This window comes from Leuciscus leuciscus (assembly GCF_965113295.1).
Source record: "Leuciscus leuciscus genome assembly, chromosome: 7".
In the NCBI taxonomy this organism is placed as follows: domain Eukaryota; kingdom Metazoa; phylum Chordata; class Actinopteri; order Cypriniformes; family Leuciscidae; genus Leuciscus; species Leuciscus leuciscus.
In genome coordinates this window covers 23,789,377-23,808,690 of record NC_138731.1, presented here as the reverse complement: position 1 = coordinate 23,808,690, position 19,314 = coordinate 23,789,377, and the positions used below count along the sequence as shown (strand labels likewise).

At 37.6% G+C, this 19,314-nt stretch overlaps 1 protein-coding gene across 1 annotated transcript in view; it reads left to right on the top strand.

The window, feature by feature from the left end:
* igsf3 (immunoglobulin superfamily, member 3) overlaps positions 1 to 19,314 on the top strand; it is a 158,375-nt gene that overhangs the window by 35,991 nt on the left and 103,070 nt on the right. The window contains exon 2 of the mRNA XM_082175670.1: positions 4,689 to 5,069. Coding sequence (XP_082031796.1) covers positions 4,689 to 5,069 — 381 coding nt within the window. The remainder of the gene's footprint in view (positions 1 to 4,688; positions 5,070 to 19,314) is intronic.

The window sequence follows — 19,314 nt, the reverse complement described above, 5'->3', positions numbered from 1 at the left end:
TCTCAGAAATGTCTCTGGTTTTAATATGTCACATGAAATCTTCATCCTGCAGAAATCAGACTGATGGTTCATGGTCTAGCAGGCTGTCGACTCCATCCGTTGAATGACAGGGCTTAAATGCTGGCCTGTCACTTCAGGCGTGCTGGAATTACAAAATGGACCCTGGTGCTCTTACAAATCTAAACCCCGTTTGATTACATTTCGTTACCACATACTGTAAATGCCTGTTCACACCAAGGACGATCTAAAAATCATTCTAAATATAAAAGAATAGCACAGTCCACTCACGGTCCATATCATTGGAATCACTTTCAGAACAATTTTGTTCTAGATCCATAAAGTGGCAGACGAGAGGACTGCAGCGTTCGTTTAGGCCTACAATAAACAGAACGATATTGTGTTGGTGTGGATCCTAATATAGTTATTGTTCTTGGTGTGAACAGGCATTAAAAGTTGTTTTTTTTCTTGTTTGAAACAATGAGACTGCATTGTTTATTAGTGGACATAAATGATTCTGTGTAGAGTTTGAGACTCCCTAAATCTCTCTGACAGATGTACGAGCAAACACAAGCTCTGAGTGCATGGTGAAATGTGTAACAACCAGAACTCTTGCAATGCACTGTGCTGACAGGTAAAGTCTTGTTTCAGGGGAACTGTCTCCTAGCCAGTCTTTGAGTCTCAGACTTATTGAGTAGCATGAACAGTAGCTCTAAGGACTTTAGAAGCGAAGCTTTAGCAGGCAGACCAGCGGCCACATCCTAAATAAGGCAGATTGAAATGAGAATACTAAAAGTGAGAGTGACACAGACATGGAGTGCCAAAAAGGGTGAATCTTTAATGGTCTGTGTGAATGTAAACAAGACAGAGATGGGAAAGAGAGTCAGTTTGGCCCTGGGATCAGACCTAAAGTTGCCGAATACCTACAGACAGTTCATTGACTATCTCATTCTTTCTTCACTACACACGAAAAAAGTGTAATCTTGCCAGTGGTTGGTTGGTTACTATGTAGCTTATGAAGGCTGAATTGCATAGTTTTGTATCCAAGTCCAACAATGTAAAAACAAATGTACCAGGATAACATACACTTCCACTGTATATTAAAAGTTTAGGGTCTCTAAGATATTATGATTTTGATATACAAATACAGTAAAAACAGAGATCTTTTGAAATATTAGCCTACATTTTTACATCAGTAAAAATGATTTTATTTGAATATATTAATATGTATTTTATTCCTGTGATGCAAAGCTGAATTTTCAGCATCATTACTCCAGTCTTCAGTGTCACATGATCCTTCAGAAATCATCATAATATGCTGATTTGCTGATCAAGAAACATTTCTGATTATTATGGATGTTGAGAACAGTTGTGCTGCTTAATGTTTACAACCGTGATTTTTGAGTAGAAAACTCAAAAGGACAGCATTTATTTGAAATAGAAGTCTTTTGTAACATTATAAATATATTATATTACTTTTTATCCATTTAATGTATAATTGCTAAACAAGTATTAATGTATTATCCTAAATGGTAGAACAGTAGTGTTCTTTAAAAGGTACTGAGGAATTTTATTTGAATTGAGGAATTGATATTTTCAATCACAACCATATACATTTAGCTTGGCTATGAAGTTTTTTGCTTTTGCCTGTTCTACATATAACATTACTTATAACATTACATAACATAATACTTAACAAAACATAACATAACAACATGTATACATAACATGTACATAACATAACATTACATGTAGCCTACATAACGTGTACATGCATACATAACATGTGTACATGCATGCTTACATAACATAACATGTACACACAACATAATATGCACATGTAACCCGTACATTATATGCATAATGTTGCTAATTTAAATATTGGAGTTGTTTTCCTGTCTCCCCCATTTGTACATAACTTATAATTAATTGCTTTACATGTCATCAGACGGCTCCTACCCATCTATGTAGGCGGTTCTTGACTTGCAATATGCCACACTGTGGTCCAGAACTCATACCTTATGCGCCAGAGAAACAAGCGTGCAGCCATCTTTAGAATATTGTCTTTGAACTTCTGTTTTTGCGGTCGCTCTGTATATTTCTATGGCATCGCTGTCAAGGAGTAATTTGCTGGTGAAGTGGATTTACTTATTGTAGAGTTAACGAAAGTTATCATGAGCATTGTAATGTTTTAAGCAGATGTCTTAACAAATGTCAGTAGACCGGGAAGATTTTAAAACGAGCTGTTTATTCATAAATACGCAAGATCACTGTGAAAACACAGTCAAAAGACAACGAGCGAAGCGCTGAAAAGGGGCGGGGCTACATAAGGTCTATAGTTTGACTCTATTGTTGAGCTATATCTCAGAAATAGAGAAAAATCTATTGCACAAGAAGGGGTTTATGGGGAGCCAGGTTGGCAGAGCGTAACATTGCACTCACAAAAAGCCAGATGTCATAGAGTGAGAGAAACGCAGGGCATGACAAACATCAGATCACCTTGGGAAGTGAAAATTGTGCAATAGTGCAACACACAGTCAAGCTAAACCCTCCTGTCTGGAGCTATTCTATAGACCTGTTCGTACTGACAGAGCACTAGGATGCAGTTTCATTGGTGTTTTTTTTTTTTTTTTGGAGTGTATTAGGAAAGCACAGGTGTGTGTGGGCGTATAAGGGTTACGGGAGGGAAGGAAACGGATAAAGAAAGTGCTAAAAGCCACTTTCAGTTCACTACGGGATGGCCTAGAGATGCAGATGCATGTGCATATTTAGAAGTAATTAAATCACTGACATCTCTTTTGAGGCATGGGGAGCGTTCACCCACGCACGCTCACTCATTGTCACAGACCCATACCAGACGGGATGGGCTAGCAGATGGGCTGTGTCTTTTTTTCTGTTACAGATTGGACAATGACATCCGAGGAATGACTTTCTCGCTGTTCCCTCAACTCCAACTGTTCACACTTGTCTTCCTTTATCCTATGTTTTTGTCAAACTCTGATGACGTTAACATATCAGTCGCCATCTTTCACTTTATACAGAACATTCATTATTCTCAGAGAGGTGTTGTCATTGTCTCCGAGATGCAGATGCTGTAAAACTTCTGAAAAGCAAAGGAAGTAATGTTTCCCGTGGAAAAAACCCCATCAGGGTAACACACACAACACTTTCTTAAATAGAAAGAAGAATCAAAGAAGAAACAAAATCTATTTAAATAAAATATTATTTTACAGTAAAATTACGTATAATCCAATGTTTAGGTAACTTGGTTAACCAATTAATAACATAAATATAGTAGTGCAATTTACGGTTACCAATTTACATGTTTGTACTGTAGTATTTTTACTGTTTTCTGAAATATTTACATATAGATTATTTTTTCTACAATGTAGATTAAAATTGATCAACAAAATAGTTCCTTAATAATTCCCCAATAATGCTAAAGCATTAAAAAAATTTAAGTTTAAACTGTCTGATGTTAATTAATAATAATTAATATGGTTAATAATAATTATAGTTATAGTCCTTGAACTTTAAATTACATAATATTCAAATAATCATCAGGAGTAAATGTGCAAAATATATTTCAAATACATTCTCCAAATATTTTAATTATATTATATTTTATTTTATAAACCTAAATTAGCAGGAAAATAACAACTGTAGAGACACACAAAGATGAGTAATTGCCACTTTCACACATGAAACCCATTAAATTGCTGTAAAATTGCCAGATTACCTTTTCTAGAATGTATTCTGCATCTGCTATTCACGTTTCGCTACCGTTCACTCATGCACCAAAATGCTGTTAAAACTTAATTTTTATGTCATTTGTTCCTTTGATCCTGTGTATTGCTTGTTTCCAAAGGAGGATAGTTATTTTGTCATAAATAAGATGATAATCTTTAGTTTCAGTATTCAGTCAACTGATTTCTTTTTTCTACTCGCAAGGAGAAAAGATATTGCGTTTCAAAGTCTGTCCAACTGTATATGTGTATTTATGTATATATATGTATGTATATATAATATATGTATATGTGTATATATATATGTATGTGTGCGTGTATATATGTATATATCTGAGTGTTTTTATATAAACTCATGAGCTGCTCATGCTTTGCCCTTTATTTGTGTCTTAATTGTAGCATTTACAGTGTGAGTTTTTTAATTTTTATCTCAGCAGACATGCAGTGTGTGTTTCTTGAAGGGTCTGTAGTTCAGTGTAATTCTTTTGAGTGGCTGTGTTTAGTGTGTAATTGGTTTCTTGGCTGAAGGCCACTTGATTTCTTGAAGAGCCGATGGTCTCACACACACACACACACACACACACACACACACACACACACACACACACACACACACACACACACACACACACACACACACACACACACACACACACACACACACACTGCAAGACTCAGAAGCTCCAGTCTTATCAGACAGGAGTGAACTTCTTATCAAGATTATAACAAAATTATACTGAAATAGATTTTGACTGGTTTAGTTCTTACTTAAATCATCCTAAATCTATTTGCATAAACGGCTGTTTGGTTAAAATTAGTTTACCTGATGGCAAAAAACACATTTTAAGTCATTTCAGATATTAATTAATATTAATTCAAATATTGAGAAGATGTTTTATTGTCATATTTGACCACTACTGACCCCTCCTCCTGTCTGTCTTACAGTGGGCTCTTGCTCAGCCCAGCGGCAGGTCACAGTTCAGCCGGGGCCCTTGATTCGAACGGAAGGATCTCACATCACCATCTGGTGTAATGTGACTGGCTACAAGGAAGGAGTGGAGCAAGACTTTGAGTGGTCCATGTACCTTTACACCGCTCCCGATCGAGAGATCCGTATCGTGAGCACGTCCCAGCACAGCTACGCCTACGCCTTGTACGCCCAGCGTGTCAACAGCAAGGAGATCTACATCGAGAGGCTGAGCGGAGACTCTGTCGTGCTGCACATCACCAAGCTGCAGGCCGCCGACCAGGGCATGTACGAGTGCTACACCCCAAACACAGACAGCCGTTACCTGGGCTCCTACAGTGCCCGTACCAACCTCACCGGTGAGCCTCCTCCGAACTCTCACTTAACACTCATTTATAATATAGTATGCTTCCAACAGCACTGTTTTTGCATTCATGAGCCTTACTCAGACAGGACAGGTTTTCCCGCAGGAGATTGGGTAAATGCGTGTTTCACAGATGTACTTGTGATTTTAGTCTCGTCTAAAAGGAAATTACCTACTGTTTTTAAGATAACTCGGGGGTCCTATGAGAAATCAAATTCCTTCGGGATAGCAATGTCTGGGATTTGTGAGATATTGTTATATAATTTTTTTAACTTCTCATTTATTTTGACCTTTCATTATAAACCATAACTAAAGCTGTCAGTCAGCTCAGCGAGATAGTTTTCTGCGTAAAATGGTTGGCAATTCAAACACCTCATCCTGTTTAAAAAGAGAATTAAATCAATAAAAGATAAAAAAGATAATTAAATCAATCAGAGACAAGGTTTAGTCCCATCTGAATTTGTACATGAAATGATACACTGTTATGGGTACAATATATCTTTTAAACGATTGGTTGATTTATTGTGCATTTTATTGTTCATGCTTATTTCCCATATTTTAAAATTATAGGTGAGTTTTTACCATCATCTAACTTGATATTAATGTTTAAAAACACGATTTAATAACGCTGTTAAATCTTTAGCAAATCTCAAAAGTAATGTTCATTTTGTACTGTTGTGATGCCTGAATTCATTTGTAGCTTTTACAAATTAATAATTTTAGTTTTTATTTTGAACTTATTTAGACAAAATTGTGTTAATTTCTTTAGACAAAATTTAGATAAAAATTATCAGCTTATCGATGTCAGACAGAATTTTAATATTGGAGCGTCCTAATTAAAAACTGTGACTAAAACATTGTTTATTAAACAAATCTCATCTGAATAGTACTACTTATAATTGGGTCTTTGAAACTGATTTCAGAGTTTATCTCCAGGCAATGCAGTCTTAGATATGCTTGGAAAGTCACGTTTGGGATCTTTTTAAGTGACATTTGAAATGCAGCTTCTTCTTTTTTTTTTGAGCCGTCAGCCTGAATCCTCTCCAACTCGTCATTGCTCATGTTAATGGATCTGCGCTAATTGGTGGACTTTTAATGCCTGAGTGGATTTATGCTGCACAAATCAGTCACTGTTCTGGTGGTGTAATAGAGAAGCTACCTGACAGAATGCCAGTCCATCTGTGTGCCAGCCCACCCTATTATTAACTAGGGCACAGGCTTGTAATGCTGCCTTGCCACCTGCCACCATGATATCAGTATCAATAGTCCTCTTAATTATAATTGTAATTAAACTTTATCCTTCCAGCTCTGCTCAGGCACACATACCGCTCATGTCTCATCCATTTGTTAGAATAGTCACATGGGCTTGTGAGTGACCGTGACTTATTACAAAATACTCATTGTTAACAGTTCGGCTGTTGATTGTGACTAACCATGTGGGCTGAGTTGTCAATGCCAGGCGTTGCTGCATAGGCTCACATGCACCACATGTCTTGAGAGGCTGCACAAATGGACATGTGGACCAGCAGGAACATATTTAATATGGGATCGGTGAGTCATGAGTCGTGTTTGGTGTGGGCTGGAGAGCATCACACTGAGAGCCACCTGTTTAAGGACAGGCATGTCCTTGCTCAATACCCCATTCCGAGATCTCTGTGCTTCTTTTAACCAACCATCATCCTTTCTGTTGCCTCTATGTGCTAACAGACCTCATGGAAGTGCTCCTTTTTAACTAGAGTCCTATTCCCATCATCACAATAACCATTGTTGTGGGTTGAAAAATAACCCGAGTTAGTCATTGTCACCAGTTACATCAAACCTGTGCTTAACAAAGGGTTGAGGTACAGTCACGTGACTTTTACGGCTCAGTGTTCTAATTCTTCTTAAAGGTCTTCTTAAACGAAACTGCATGCATTTTGTGGAAGAACATTGTTTTGGTTGTGCTTCGGCTCTGCGTGACTGTGAAGATAAATACGAACAAGACAAAAATATGTTTTGGAAGAAGAGACGTTGAAGTAACCGGAGCAACTTTTCTCTATTTACGGATATGATGAGACACGCACAGGCGAAAACCATCCCGTCAGGTCAAAAATATAAGTACTTATAATAGGCTTACCATAGTGAATCAGGGTAGAACAAAAACACATTTAGGAAGAAGGATTGATGATGTATTGACTCATTATTTAAATTAGAATTTTGAACCAAAAAAAAAGTTACATAGTGGACCTTTAATTTTTGTTTTTAAAATACTCTTAAAAAAAAAAAGAAAAAAAAAAAGATTGTTTTGGGGAATACAAACTTTTTTTAATCTTTATTCTTTAGTTAAAAATTAGAATAAAATAGCAGTTAAGAAAATTTTTATTTTTAAGAATATTGCATGAACCAGGTGATTGGTTCCAGACAGACAAAAAAGAAAAAAAAAACCTGTTTACTAAATTGAGTGTCCATTAACATAGACAGCAGAATTCAAATTGAAGAGATATTCTAATGTTAATAGTAAAGCATTTGTACTTTTATGTGTCAGTTACTTCCACTAATACTGCAGGATTTCATATGAAAATGAAAAGCAGGTGTTGATCTAAATTTAATCCCTTCTCTTGGAACAGTGTGAATTGAAACTATTAGCGTGCTTTAGAGACAAAAACAGTGTTTATATGTCAGGCAGCAGTGACCTTTGCATCTGCTCTTCAACCTGATCTTTCCTCACATCCTGAAATTCCCACAGTGCACCAGGATCTGCTCTAAAACCTCCTTCAACCCTTTATGTTTCTATCAGACCGGATTATGCTTGAAAGAAAAGCTAAGGTCAGAAGTAAAACCTGTGGCTAAGTTCACATGCTCTGGTAAAAACAGATAACGACGGCTCTGCTTCAAAACATAGCGAGCTGCTGTCCACACAGGAAGCTACCTACATGAAAAGAGAGACTTGATTAGTAATCACAGATAAGTTTTATATTAGCATGTTGCTAAGCTAACAACACAATTTACAACACTTAAATATTGGACTATTTAATATTGGACTATTTCACACAATATTTGTGTGCTACTTTTAATGTAGTGCGACTGGGATTGCCAAAGGATACATGTGATTGTCCTTTTATTTATTTTAGCCAAACTGAGGTATCTAAGGCAAAATAATTTTGACACCCACTGCTTAGAAAAGCCTTAGATTAGGCGTGCCTAAAAATACTGTTACATTATACAGTACAAGCAATACAAGCTCATTAGCATTTAGAACAAAGCCACTGAAACGACGCAGCATATGTTTGACCTTCATGGATTTTCTAGTCATTGACAGGAATAACTCGGCTAATCAAAATTGTCAGCCATACACAAGTGTTAGTGTGTGTAGGATGACACAGTCTGTAGCCTACTGATGCAGTTTGTGTGTGCGTTTGAGCTAAGCTAACAGCTGAAGCATGTGTTTGATCGAAGCTGTGAAAGCTGGCAAGGGCAAATGTGGTGCCATATATACATCCTTGCCCTGTGTAATAATTAGTATGCGTGTTTTCATAGATTAATGAATGATCAGTATGCTTCATAACTGGGTTAGGAATGTGCGAGCTAAATGTAGGCCATGACTGGGCTGCTCCCAGCTGCTGACAGGAGTAATGGCTGTGCTCATTGTAGGCTGTATTTTTAGGCAGTGTACATGAGGTGAGGGGAGGAAGCACAAATACTCACTGGAGCCTGTGCGTCTCTAACCTCTTAACCCATTTCCACGTGGCCTTGCTCGCATAACAGGACTACCCCACCACCTCCCCTCGCATGCTTTTCAATTCCTCACCGCCTGGCATCTGTCATCGAAAATCACTCAGCCCTCTCATGATCTCTCTCTCTCTCTCTCTCTCTCTCTCTCTCTCTCTCTCTCTCTCTCTCTCTCTCTCTCTCTCTCTCTCTCTCTCTCTCTCTCTCTCTCTCTCTCTCTCTCTCTCTCTCTCTCTCTCTCTCTCTCTCTCTCTCTCTCTCCCTCTCCCTCTCTTTGTTTATTTCTCTAACCTTCCCACCCAATTATTACTGTAATGCAGGAAATAAAATATTAATATGTAATATTACTTGTATAAGTATTTAGACAAAATTAAATGTCTTGTACTAAGCTAAAGTAATTAAAATCTGGTGGATAAATGTGGTTATTTATCGAAAATAACATTACAAAATGTTTCCCCCATTGGTTCTGTGAAATGCGACCCAAGCATGTTTCTGTGAGATCCACTCTTCTGGTGTTGTGAAATGAACAGTCTTATTACCTCTCCTCCGTTTGTACTCTTTTAAAAGCTGTGTCCCTGTATCTCTGGTGTTTATTGTGCAAATCTGGTCTCTTTGCACGATGGAATGATGAAATAAGATGATAGAGTTCATTTCTCCTGAATAAACGGCTATCTACGCACGTTCCCTTGGCTTCTTGCTGCTTCTGACGTCAGTGGGCAAAAAGGAAGCTCTCCTCACTCCTGCCAAATAAAAATGGTTCAAGCAAACGGGCATAACATTCTCTTTTAATCTACTTCACTCAGCTGCAATGATTTATTTAACAGTTTGCTTCTGAAGAACATTTTGAGTTTTGTAGTTGTAGACATTTCAAATGGTTGCTTCTCTTCTCTAGCTTGGTGCTTTTTTTCAGCCCGATCCCCAGTGATGCAACTCTGTTCAAACATGAGCGAGACAATCACTACTGGGTGTTTGGCACTGTGTTGTTTTTGTTTTGGGTTCAATTTATTTATGTATTTCTTATTTGAAACATTGTTTGGCTTTGAACTTTTAGGCTGAAATTCTGTTCCTCTAACAGTTTAGTAAAATAGGCTGCATTTACCCTATTAACGCCACCGCTATCTGTCACAGACCAAATTTGGATATCTTTTGGATTTTTTTTTTTTTGTGGGCCATGCATATCCAGTATATAAACGCTCTTGTCTTATCCGATACACATTTCATAATTTTCTGTAATTAATATTCACTGTAATAGATTTTAATGTCTGTGCATGTCCAAACAAAGTATTTTTAAGTCTCTTGAGATGTCAAGCACATATTTTGCAGCGAGTAGATATATTTTGTAAAATGAAAAGAAATTAGTATAAACCAATTAAATGTGTGAAAGTCACTCTTTTCCAGTTTTACGATACACTCAAGACTAGTTGTGTGCACATATTTTAACAGAGTAATGGATGTCATGAGTGAGAATCTCCAGTTTTTTCAAAAGAGAATAGGGGGTGAAGAATGATCATGTCTTAGTTCATTCTGAATAACTGTATACAGGAGTGCTCTCAATAGATGTAGGCTCTATGAAGTCACATTATTCTTCCCCTTTTCAGACTTAATTGCAATCCTGTAATGTTTTGAAGACATGTAGGTTAAGGTTGTATTCGACAGAGTAAAGTGAAACATTTGAGGACAGCTTAGTACTTCTCGGTGGGTCATAAGTGTTAACACGGCTTTGCAGTCTAAACGCAGCCATATTGACCAAACACCAAAGGTGTGTTTGTGTGTGCGGATGTAATGACCTGAACTTTTCATTTTAACCTTTAATTTTTGTCTCTTTTGTGGTGCGGTCTTTGATCTTAGGCTCCTATAGATCTCTCTTTTGTGTGTGTGTGTGTGTGTGTGTGTGTGTGTTTTCATCATCATGTGGGCGTGCTTAGTTCTGCTTTGCAGGATCAGGGTTCACTGTGACATTCCGTGTCATTGAGCTCTTACACACACATACACGTAGCTTTACATTACGTAGCTTTGTTCCCACTTAAATCTCTTGTTCTCACTTAAACCAATTATAACTGAATTGAAATATGCTTTATTGTCCCTAAAGGGAAATTTGTCTTGGACTCCACAGGGGTGCATAATATATTATCATTTTAAATATCATTTATATAAATTAGAGAAATACACAGCGATACAATGTAAAACATAATTATAATATAGCTTAATAGCCTTACATACTCCCTACACCTAATATAATGTTTTTTTAAAGTCACCATGAAATCAAGATAGACAATTCTTGTTTTTTATGGAATATTGCAGTATTATTATAAATATTTGATCCGTGCACATCATTAAATATGTTTAATTCATGTGCTCTTCTCTGAATCTTTAATCAAAATAACTTCACCTCCCTGTTGCAGAAGCATCTCTTCTCTTCTCTGATGACGTGTTGACTAGCACGAGGGCGGGATCTACCTGTCACTCACATGACATCACAGCACTAGCAAAACACAACCATCCAATCAATTCCCAATGAACAAAATCAAGTCCCGCCCTACATTCTTTCTTGTTCGAGAAGCCGTTTCACTCGGATGTACGTCACTATAGGGAATAAAAGATGATCACAACTTCCATTTCATGCCAATTTTAAGATATGGATAAAGACATTATTATCTTATTGAAATTTTTCCTATTCTAGAATGTATGTGGATATTTTCAGCTGTTTCATCCCCAGGTGTTTTGAAACACGCAGACTTTTGCTGCAGACAGCTGTGGTCTGGACTGCATCTGAGGCTCATTTGCTGGAGAGCTGAGCTGATATGCATAGGGTGTTATACATTCCTCTGAAGTTTCCACTGGATGTGCATGCCAACATATCCCTCCTTATCTGCTCTCCTCTAAAGCCCAGATCAGCTGTCCTTCAAGACGGACCCAGTCCTGAAGTTTGTCAAAACTATGTCTGGATTTATACTAGTGTCTAAAGTTTAATAGGGAAACATTTCAAACACTTGAATGTATGAGAATGTGTAGAGAAAATGTTTATAAATGAGTCTGTATTTATTCTGTATTCTTCTTCTGTGGGCTTAAATGAATGACTTGCAAAACATTTTTATCTGCATTCTTCTATGAAAAAGTTAAATTACACAGTAACGTGATTTAAAAACCATTAAGACTTCCAATCAGAAGATAAATGCTACTCAAAGAAATCTCATTTGAAAGCATTTGCAGCTTGTTAGCAATTAGACCTTTTTAGTTACCATCACCTTTAGTACTGTGACCTAAATTAATACTTAAATTAAATTAACTAACTCGCTAACTCGTACTGGGAGCCGCCACGTGCTTGGGATGGCCCTGCCTCCATAGACTTGCATACAAAAAAAAGAACAAAGTCTGGTCTGAATATATGGGAGACAGTTGCTAAGGTAGAATTGCTCAGTAACATTTTAAGGTCAGGACTTAGAGAAGGGGCAGTTTTATACTCTTTCATGTGCTGTTGTTGTTCAAAAGTGCTACGTGAGCAATTGCAGGGACAAAGAAGGTCTTCTCCTCTATAACCTGACGTGATTCAGGCCCCTGGCACCAGACTACCTCAAACAACCTGAAATTTGAGAAGAGAAAGCCAGAGAGAATAGACTCAGTGGTGAGTCAGGCTGAAATCAGGATGCGAGGTGCAGTCAGTTTCGTATCGTCAGAAGTGTGTCTTCATGAAAAGGGTGATTGCAGCAGAATGAAAATGTATACCCGAGTACATCTGTACCCTCAGCACACCTGGACATGCTGCAACATGATATAGGCTTCCTATAAAGCACACTCACTTTACCTCGCAGGTTTCTGCCTGCAGTGTTGAAATGAATCTGTGAACATTGTCATTAGTGGCAGTCTTCATGTGGGGTGTCACTCTGAATTTCACAAGAACAAGATGATCTTTCTTCTCTTGTCTGTCTTTTATCTGTTTGTCCAGATTTGGCAGTGTTTTGAACCCTCATTCCCATCACTGTAAACACTGGCGCTTTCACTGTAATCAGTGTTTTGCTGACCTTGTGAACAGTTTGTATGGAGTTTTTCCCAAAAGAGTTACTGCTGTCATGTCAATAGTTTGTTTCAATGGGTGTTTTGTGGTACTGTAGCGTATTACAAACATTGAACATTTTTCTATTCTGAATTCTCTTGTGACGCTACGAGTAATGTTACTCTTTAAATATACATCATGATACCAAAAATCTTAAATTCTGCTTTAAAACTGTTACTTTAAATTGTAATAATATTTGACAATATTACAGTTTTTACTGTATTTTTGATTAAATAAATGCAGCCTTGGTGAGCAGAAGAGACTCACCATTAAAAATCATTAAAAATCTTTTGACCCCAGACTTTTCAACGGTAGTGTATAATGTGTTACTTTTTTTGTTTATGTTAAGTTAGTTCAACTGAAGCCTGTTTTTACCTCAAAATAAAAAAAATAAAAAAATTCTGGCAATTGCTACTTTAGTTCTCGTCATTTATATCGAGAGCATGAAACCCTGCAAGAAACACAGAACGAAAGAAACACAGAAAAACGACAGCCTGCACTTTACAGTATGTGTCGCTGGGAGCCCTCCACCCCCAATAATCACATGCTTGCTACTCACAATGGCAACTTTATACCTCACAGTTGCAACTTTATTACTTTATTTTGCTTTTTATTTAACTGTTGCAACTTTACTGCATTTCTCATAATAAAATTTTATGTCTCTCAACTAGATTGTGAATAATTGAAAATTATTTGTACTTTCCCAGCCAGCACCAACATTTTTGATCATTATCACAAAACTTTCATGGCCCCCATTTTGTTGTATGAATATCCGAACATAGCTTCATGCTTTCTTTTTTTATCAAAACTTGGAAGTTTCATTAAATTTTTTAAATAAACTACTGTACAACATTTTGAGAACAAAGCTGAAAAAAATCACTTTTTCATCAAAGACTTCACCAGGATTAGATTCAGAACAATGATCAAAACATAGATGGAGTAGATCGAGTCCATCAACGCTACCTCTTCCTGGGCCGACATTTTATTCTGTAACATTAGGCAGTTTATATGCTATTTACTGTTTGATGATCGCGTTACATATACGCATATCTATCGCTCTTTTCTGCTGCTTCCTTGTTTGTTTTTGGATCCAGAGATTCTGTACTCTTTCAGAAGATGCGTAATAGCACTCTTTACCGTATAACAGGGACAACATAAATTGCCAGAAACTCGACAATGGCGGGGAGGCGTTGTCATAAAGGACAGAAAATCTTATTCAATGGTGGGGAAAGAGTTAAAACTGTCTCACAATGTGGCAAAAATGTATTAACTAATTTTAGTGTACAGTTAGCCAATTTTTTGTCTTTACTCTTTGGGGTGAAAAAAGGCAATAGCGTTACCAAACTGAATTTCAATATGATTGTTTTCAAACCAGTAACTCCCCCAGCTCCCACAGTCTTCCATTAGTTTGACAAACAGATACCAAACTAATGCCATTGGTTGAGTCTGTGTTGCTGTGCTGGATAGCATTAAGAAACATTAATTTCCTTAAACTGTAACACATTTTTTGATTTATTGGGAGTAATAATATATAATATTACAGGTAACGTTCCCCAATTCTGGTTGCAATACTAGCATTTGAGAGATTTTTGGAACATCACTTTCCCAGACTCTCCCAGCATTGATCCAGCAGAGTGGGAGAAGATCTGGAGCTGAGCTTTACAACCTACGCGCCATCCCTCGCAAGAAACACAGAAAAACGACAGCCTGCACTTTACAGCATGTGTCGCTGGGAGCCCTCCACCCCCAATAATCACATGCTTGCTACTTCACATTAGGCCGAGAGTGATATTAAACGCTGAACCAGACTATCAGCATGTGCATGAGCTGCCGATGAGAGACCTCCCCTCTCTTAATCATGGCAAAACACACGAACAAGTTGGGCAGCAGCGCCTGAGTCATAAAGGGCTAAGCCGCTTGCCCTTCTTCAAAGCTGTCAGCGAGCCTATTCCGACAGCAAGGGGAGTCCAGAGGGGCGTTAGTAATTTAGGAGACGAGCTTCTGCGCTGAGAAGTGTGTTAGTGTGAGTCAGAGGTTGCAGGCTGGTGTTTGGCTCGATACCTCATTAGAGTGTGAAGAGCAGCGCGGTCTGGTCTGGTTTTCAAAGAACTGTGGACAGCAGCCTGAATCTCAGAGTGAAGCATCACATAGTCTTGAGAACTTCAAGTTCAAATGTCTGGACCTACTGTGGTGTAAAGCTGATGTGTGTAATTTCAGAGCCACCAAAATGGCAACATCGTCGCTACGGATGCACAACATTTTCATAGTAGTGACTGGTTTCAAACTTTTTGATGCTCGAGCCCCAAAAATGATGGCAAATACATATTTTTATATTACAAAGACAGCAAATAAAATACATTTGTAAATTTGTCGAAGATGCTTCTAGAGACGTTCTGTATTCTCAGAAAATGAGATTATAATTTTTTTTTAAATGTTGAGGATTGAGTTATGAACCTGCTAGGAAGGAAATGAGTTTTTATGAGAATTTGGTACATTGTGTGAGCAGTGAGGTCTAGGTTTACTCCAGCAACATCCTGCATGATTCTCACAATGAATAATATTGTCTGGAGGCGTAGTTGTCACATTGTTACTTCGAGCCCAATTCTAATTTGAATAAGAAAGGCATGTTGCCTCAAATAAGTATTTTGTACAGTGCTTTTTCCTGACTACAGAGAAGACTACTAGGTTTTTTTTTTTTTTACTTGTTTGAATGTTTCCAAAGTGTTTTTTAATTGACATTTTTGTGGGATTGTGTTTTCTTTCACATTTTATATGTTGGACATCAGTGTCCATGTGAAGCATCTCTTATGATTGGTTTTAGTGAATTTTTTTAATTTTTGGCCAGATGTTTGCCCCCTTCAAATTTCCCAGCTGCTACAATTGCTGTGCTTTCCATATTGATATAAATTGTTTGTCAGTTTTATCCATGATAATCTGAGCCAGGAAGCGGCTCTTTTTCGAAGGACATCCTGGGATTTTTTTAATGACCCCAATGATGATTTGATGATGATTTTTTTTTTTTTTTTAAACAATGTAACAGTCTTTACTGTCACATTTGATTAGTTTAAGGCATCCTTCCTTAATAAAAATATAAATTTCTTTCAATAAATATAATAATGATGATGATAATAATAATAATAATAATAATAATAAATAAATAAAAATCGCATTGGCCGCAAACTTTTAAATGGTAGTGTACTTAACTGATGTGCAATTTCTGGAAATCCAAGCCTCGGAATGTTGGTTAGCCAAACAGAATGAATCATTCGAACATGATGTGGTTTAAGTATGAAACCATAGGACAGAGTCAGCTGTATTCCTCCTCACAAAGAGGACATGGTACTGGAATGATTGTGCTAAGGAAAAGAGTTGAAGAGTTCACTTGGAGTCCTGTAGCGGGGGTAATGTAGCGTAATGGAAGCGAGTTTTAAATGCAGTTCTGCTGAGATCAGCGGGAGAGCTAAGGCTGAAGATAGCTGTTCCTCTCATCTCTTTTAAGGAATCAGCGTAGAAGAAAGCAATCAGTTTCTCCTTTATATGTTATCTTTCTTTAAAGTTCTTTTTAGCCAACTAAATTGTCCTTTCCCATTATTCTGTGACTTCAGTACATTTACTTCTATGAGGGAAATTGATTTGAGTGGTTGTGAAGTACTAAATTGTCTTGTCTGCCATAGTTAGGTAGACGTTTGGTCTTTTCTTGTGTGAGGAGAGTCACAGTGAGAACATTTTTCTTACTCTGTCTCTATTCCTTTATTTTATTTTTTTCGAAGTCACGAAAAGGCCATAAAACCAGACAGACAGGAGAAAGAAGTTTTGGAGACCAGAGGAGAAGAGTACAAGAAAGAGACCTTCTAGAGGGGAACTGAAAAGGGAGGCTGCTGGGAAGGAATGAGACAGGCAAACTGAGAGAGTGGAGGAGTGTTGGAGGTTATTTTCTGGCTGTTATCAGCCAGTTATCAGACTGTCAGAGAGCTGGTCAGTGTCTGACCCATGTACATGTCTTTCCTTTGGCGCCTGCAGATGTCATATGGACATTTACTGTGTTTTTTTTCAAATTATTTTTAGTTGAATCTTATCAGAAGCATCTGGATGTCGTTTAGTGAAAAGGATTAGTTCAGCCATAAATACTAAAGCTGGTATTATTTACTCAAGCGTTCCAAACCAGTATGCTGTTTTACTATCAAACGCACACAAAAAATCTTTTGTATACAATGAAATTCATATTTAATTTCATATTCAAGTGACTCTTCTGAAGCTTTACGGTAACTTGGTAATTGGTTCTCCACTGTAAATTCCAACCAAATGTCAGGATGCCAAATCTCAAATTATAAATTGGATGGAAGAAAATATTTCTATAAGAATGTCATTTAATTATTATAATTCCTCAAACAGTCCTGACTTCAAAGGACTTGTTTAGCTTGCACTTTTATTAGTGTCTTTTTATAATGAACTACCATTCTGAACTACCATTGTTTGGAAATTAAATGTTAAAATATTTTTTTGTGTTCCACAGAGAAAACTAATGATATGAGAGTGTTTGGAATGACACGAGGTTGAGTAAATAAGCATTTAATATCATTTTTGGGTGTATTGTTCCATTTAAGGTGAGCCAGATGTTTTGCTAACCTCTGCCACACTTAGCCATTGAATTACATCCCCTATTACAACTACATGTCTTCTTTCCAAAAGCATGCATAATGATTGACATGCAGAGAGAACTTCAGATTTGTTTTAAAAAACAGTTCCCTCAACTTGTTCCTTGTTACAGAGGCTTAGGTTGTCACAGAGAAAGGTGTAATTTCTCAGGACATTTATTAAAGTGAAACCTTTCAGGTAGTAGAACCATTTTATATGTGATGTTCTAAGAAATAAATCCCAGAGATCAGTCGTTTGGATTTAAAATTCTGTCATGCTGAATATATGGACGTGTACATAGGTGTGAGTAGTCCTTAACACTTTTCAGTTGTGTCTCTGCTACTTTTTCCACGTTCTTTCATTTGGCACGTATGATTTTCACTGTTTTCTCTGTTGGAGAGATTTCTTTCTTTCAATTTCCCCGACAGTCCCTCCGGCCATCGGAGGGGCTCCTGAAGTAATGACATAATGGTATAAAGTGTACTGAGATGCCTCCTCCGGCACGGACAGATTGGTTTTAGCAGTAATTGAAAGATATTAAAGCTGTAATTTGCTCTGAACAATCTCCACCGTTACCAACCAGGAGCTGCCAGAAGGCTATCAGAAGATTGAAGTGGACTGAACGGTAAGTGGCTGAGAGACCTATTAAGAAAAAATGCATAAGGAGAGAAGAAAGTTTAACAGCATGATGGAGAAAGAGCAAGAAAACAGTGAATCAACCTTCTGCTATCTGCTCTCTTACTACCATTGGGTTTGGTTGATCAATCCGGCATCATGGAGCTGTTCCTCAAATAATGGGTGAACCAGGGTGAAGGGCCTCTGTTTTAGCTATTTGCCTTTATGTGATGGAATTAATGCACTTGGAACCAACGTAGGCCTGAACATGAACAATAACAAGCTCTCTGCTATTAAGAGTGGCTTAATGGGTTTATATTACGAGGGTGTCAACCGAGTTTGTCTTTACATTGGAAAAATGGGCCAAAGCATTCCTCTGCTGCGTCGCTTTAGATTTGATTTGCTTAAACCACTAAACCCCAGGCATTCTCTCCTCAGCAGTGTCTAATGAATGCAACAAATCCTTTGGAATAAAATAAAAAAAGAATATGAATATGGTTTGTAAATGAATTCAGTAGCTGCTCCTTTACCATACACTGCATTCAGGCATCCTATTGACAACGCCTCGCACGTGATCTGCGTTCCCGCAGAGTTTACTTCAAAGTCTAATCAAACGATACTCAACCAGCTAATCAAGGGTTGAAATTTAACTCTCCAGGACTATAGATCTCCATGTGAAAGATTTAATTCCCTTGGTTGAATTCAAATTAATATATTTGTTTTCTTCCTGTGCGCATACGCAAACGTGGCGCTCAAGGTGCCCTTCTCTTCTCACTGTGAACTTATTTGCATATAGCCCATCAGTACGTCTTTTCCCTATCTGCTCATCACCTGCTTTTATGATGCTCTCCAAAGCTTATAATTATTCCCAGACGGTTCACCTTTCTGACTGCTGCTCCTTCAGGTCAGTGCAGAGTTATGAAGCAATAAATGAAGCTGAAGAACGGATGAATAAGATACCTATAAATCAGATAAATCATTCCGGGCATTTCTGACTCCTAGTGTCTGCAGCAGCCCATTAAAGCCTGTCATGCCATGATCATGTCCCCTGAATGAGCGCTACGTCTTCCGTTGTGGTGACCTTGCCGTCACAGACATTTTGCTCGTCAGGTTATTTGCGACAGTGTAATGGTAATGCCTCTATAAATTCACATCCTATTGTTGCAAGCAATCCCTGTGTATTGTCTTGTACACAATCGCACTCTCACCTTTGCTTTGCGTGTGTGTGTGC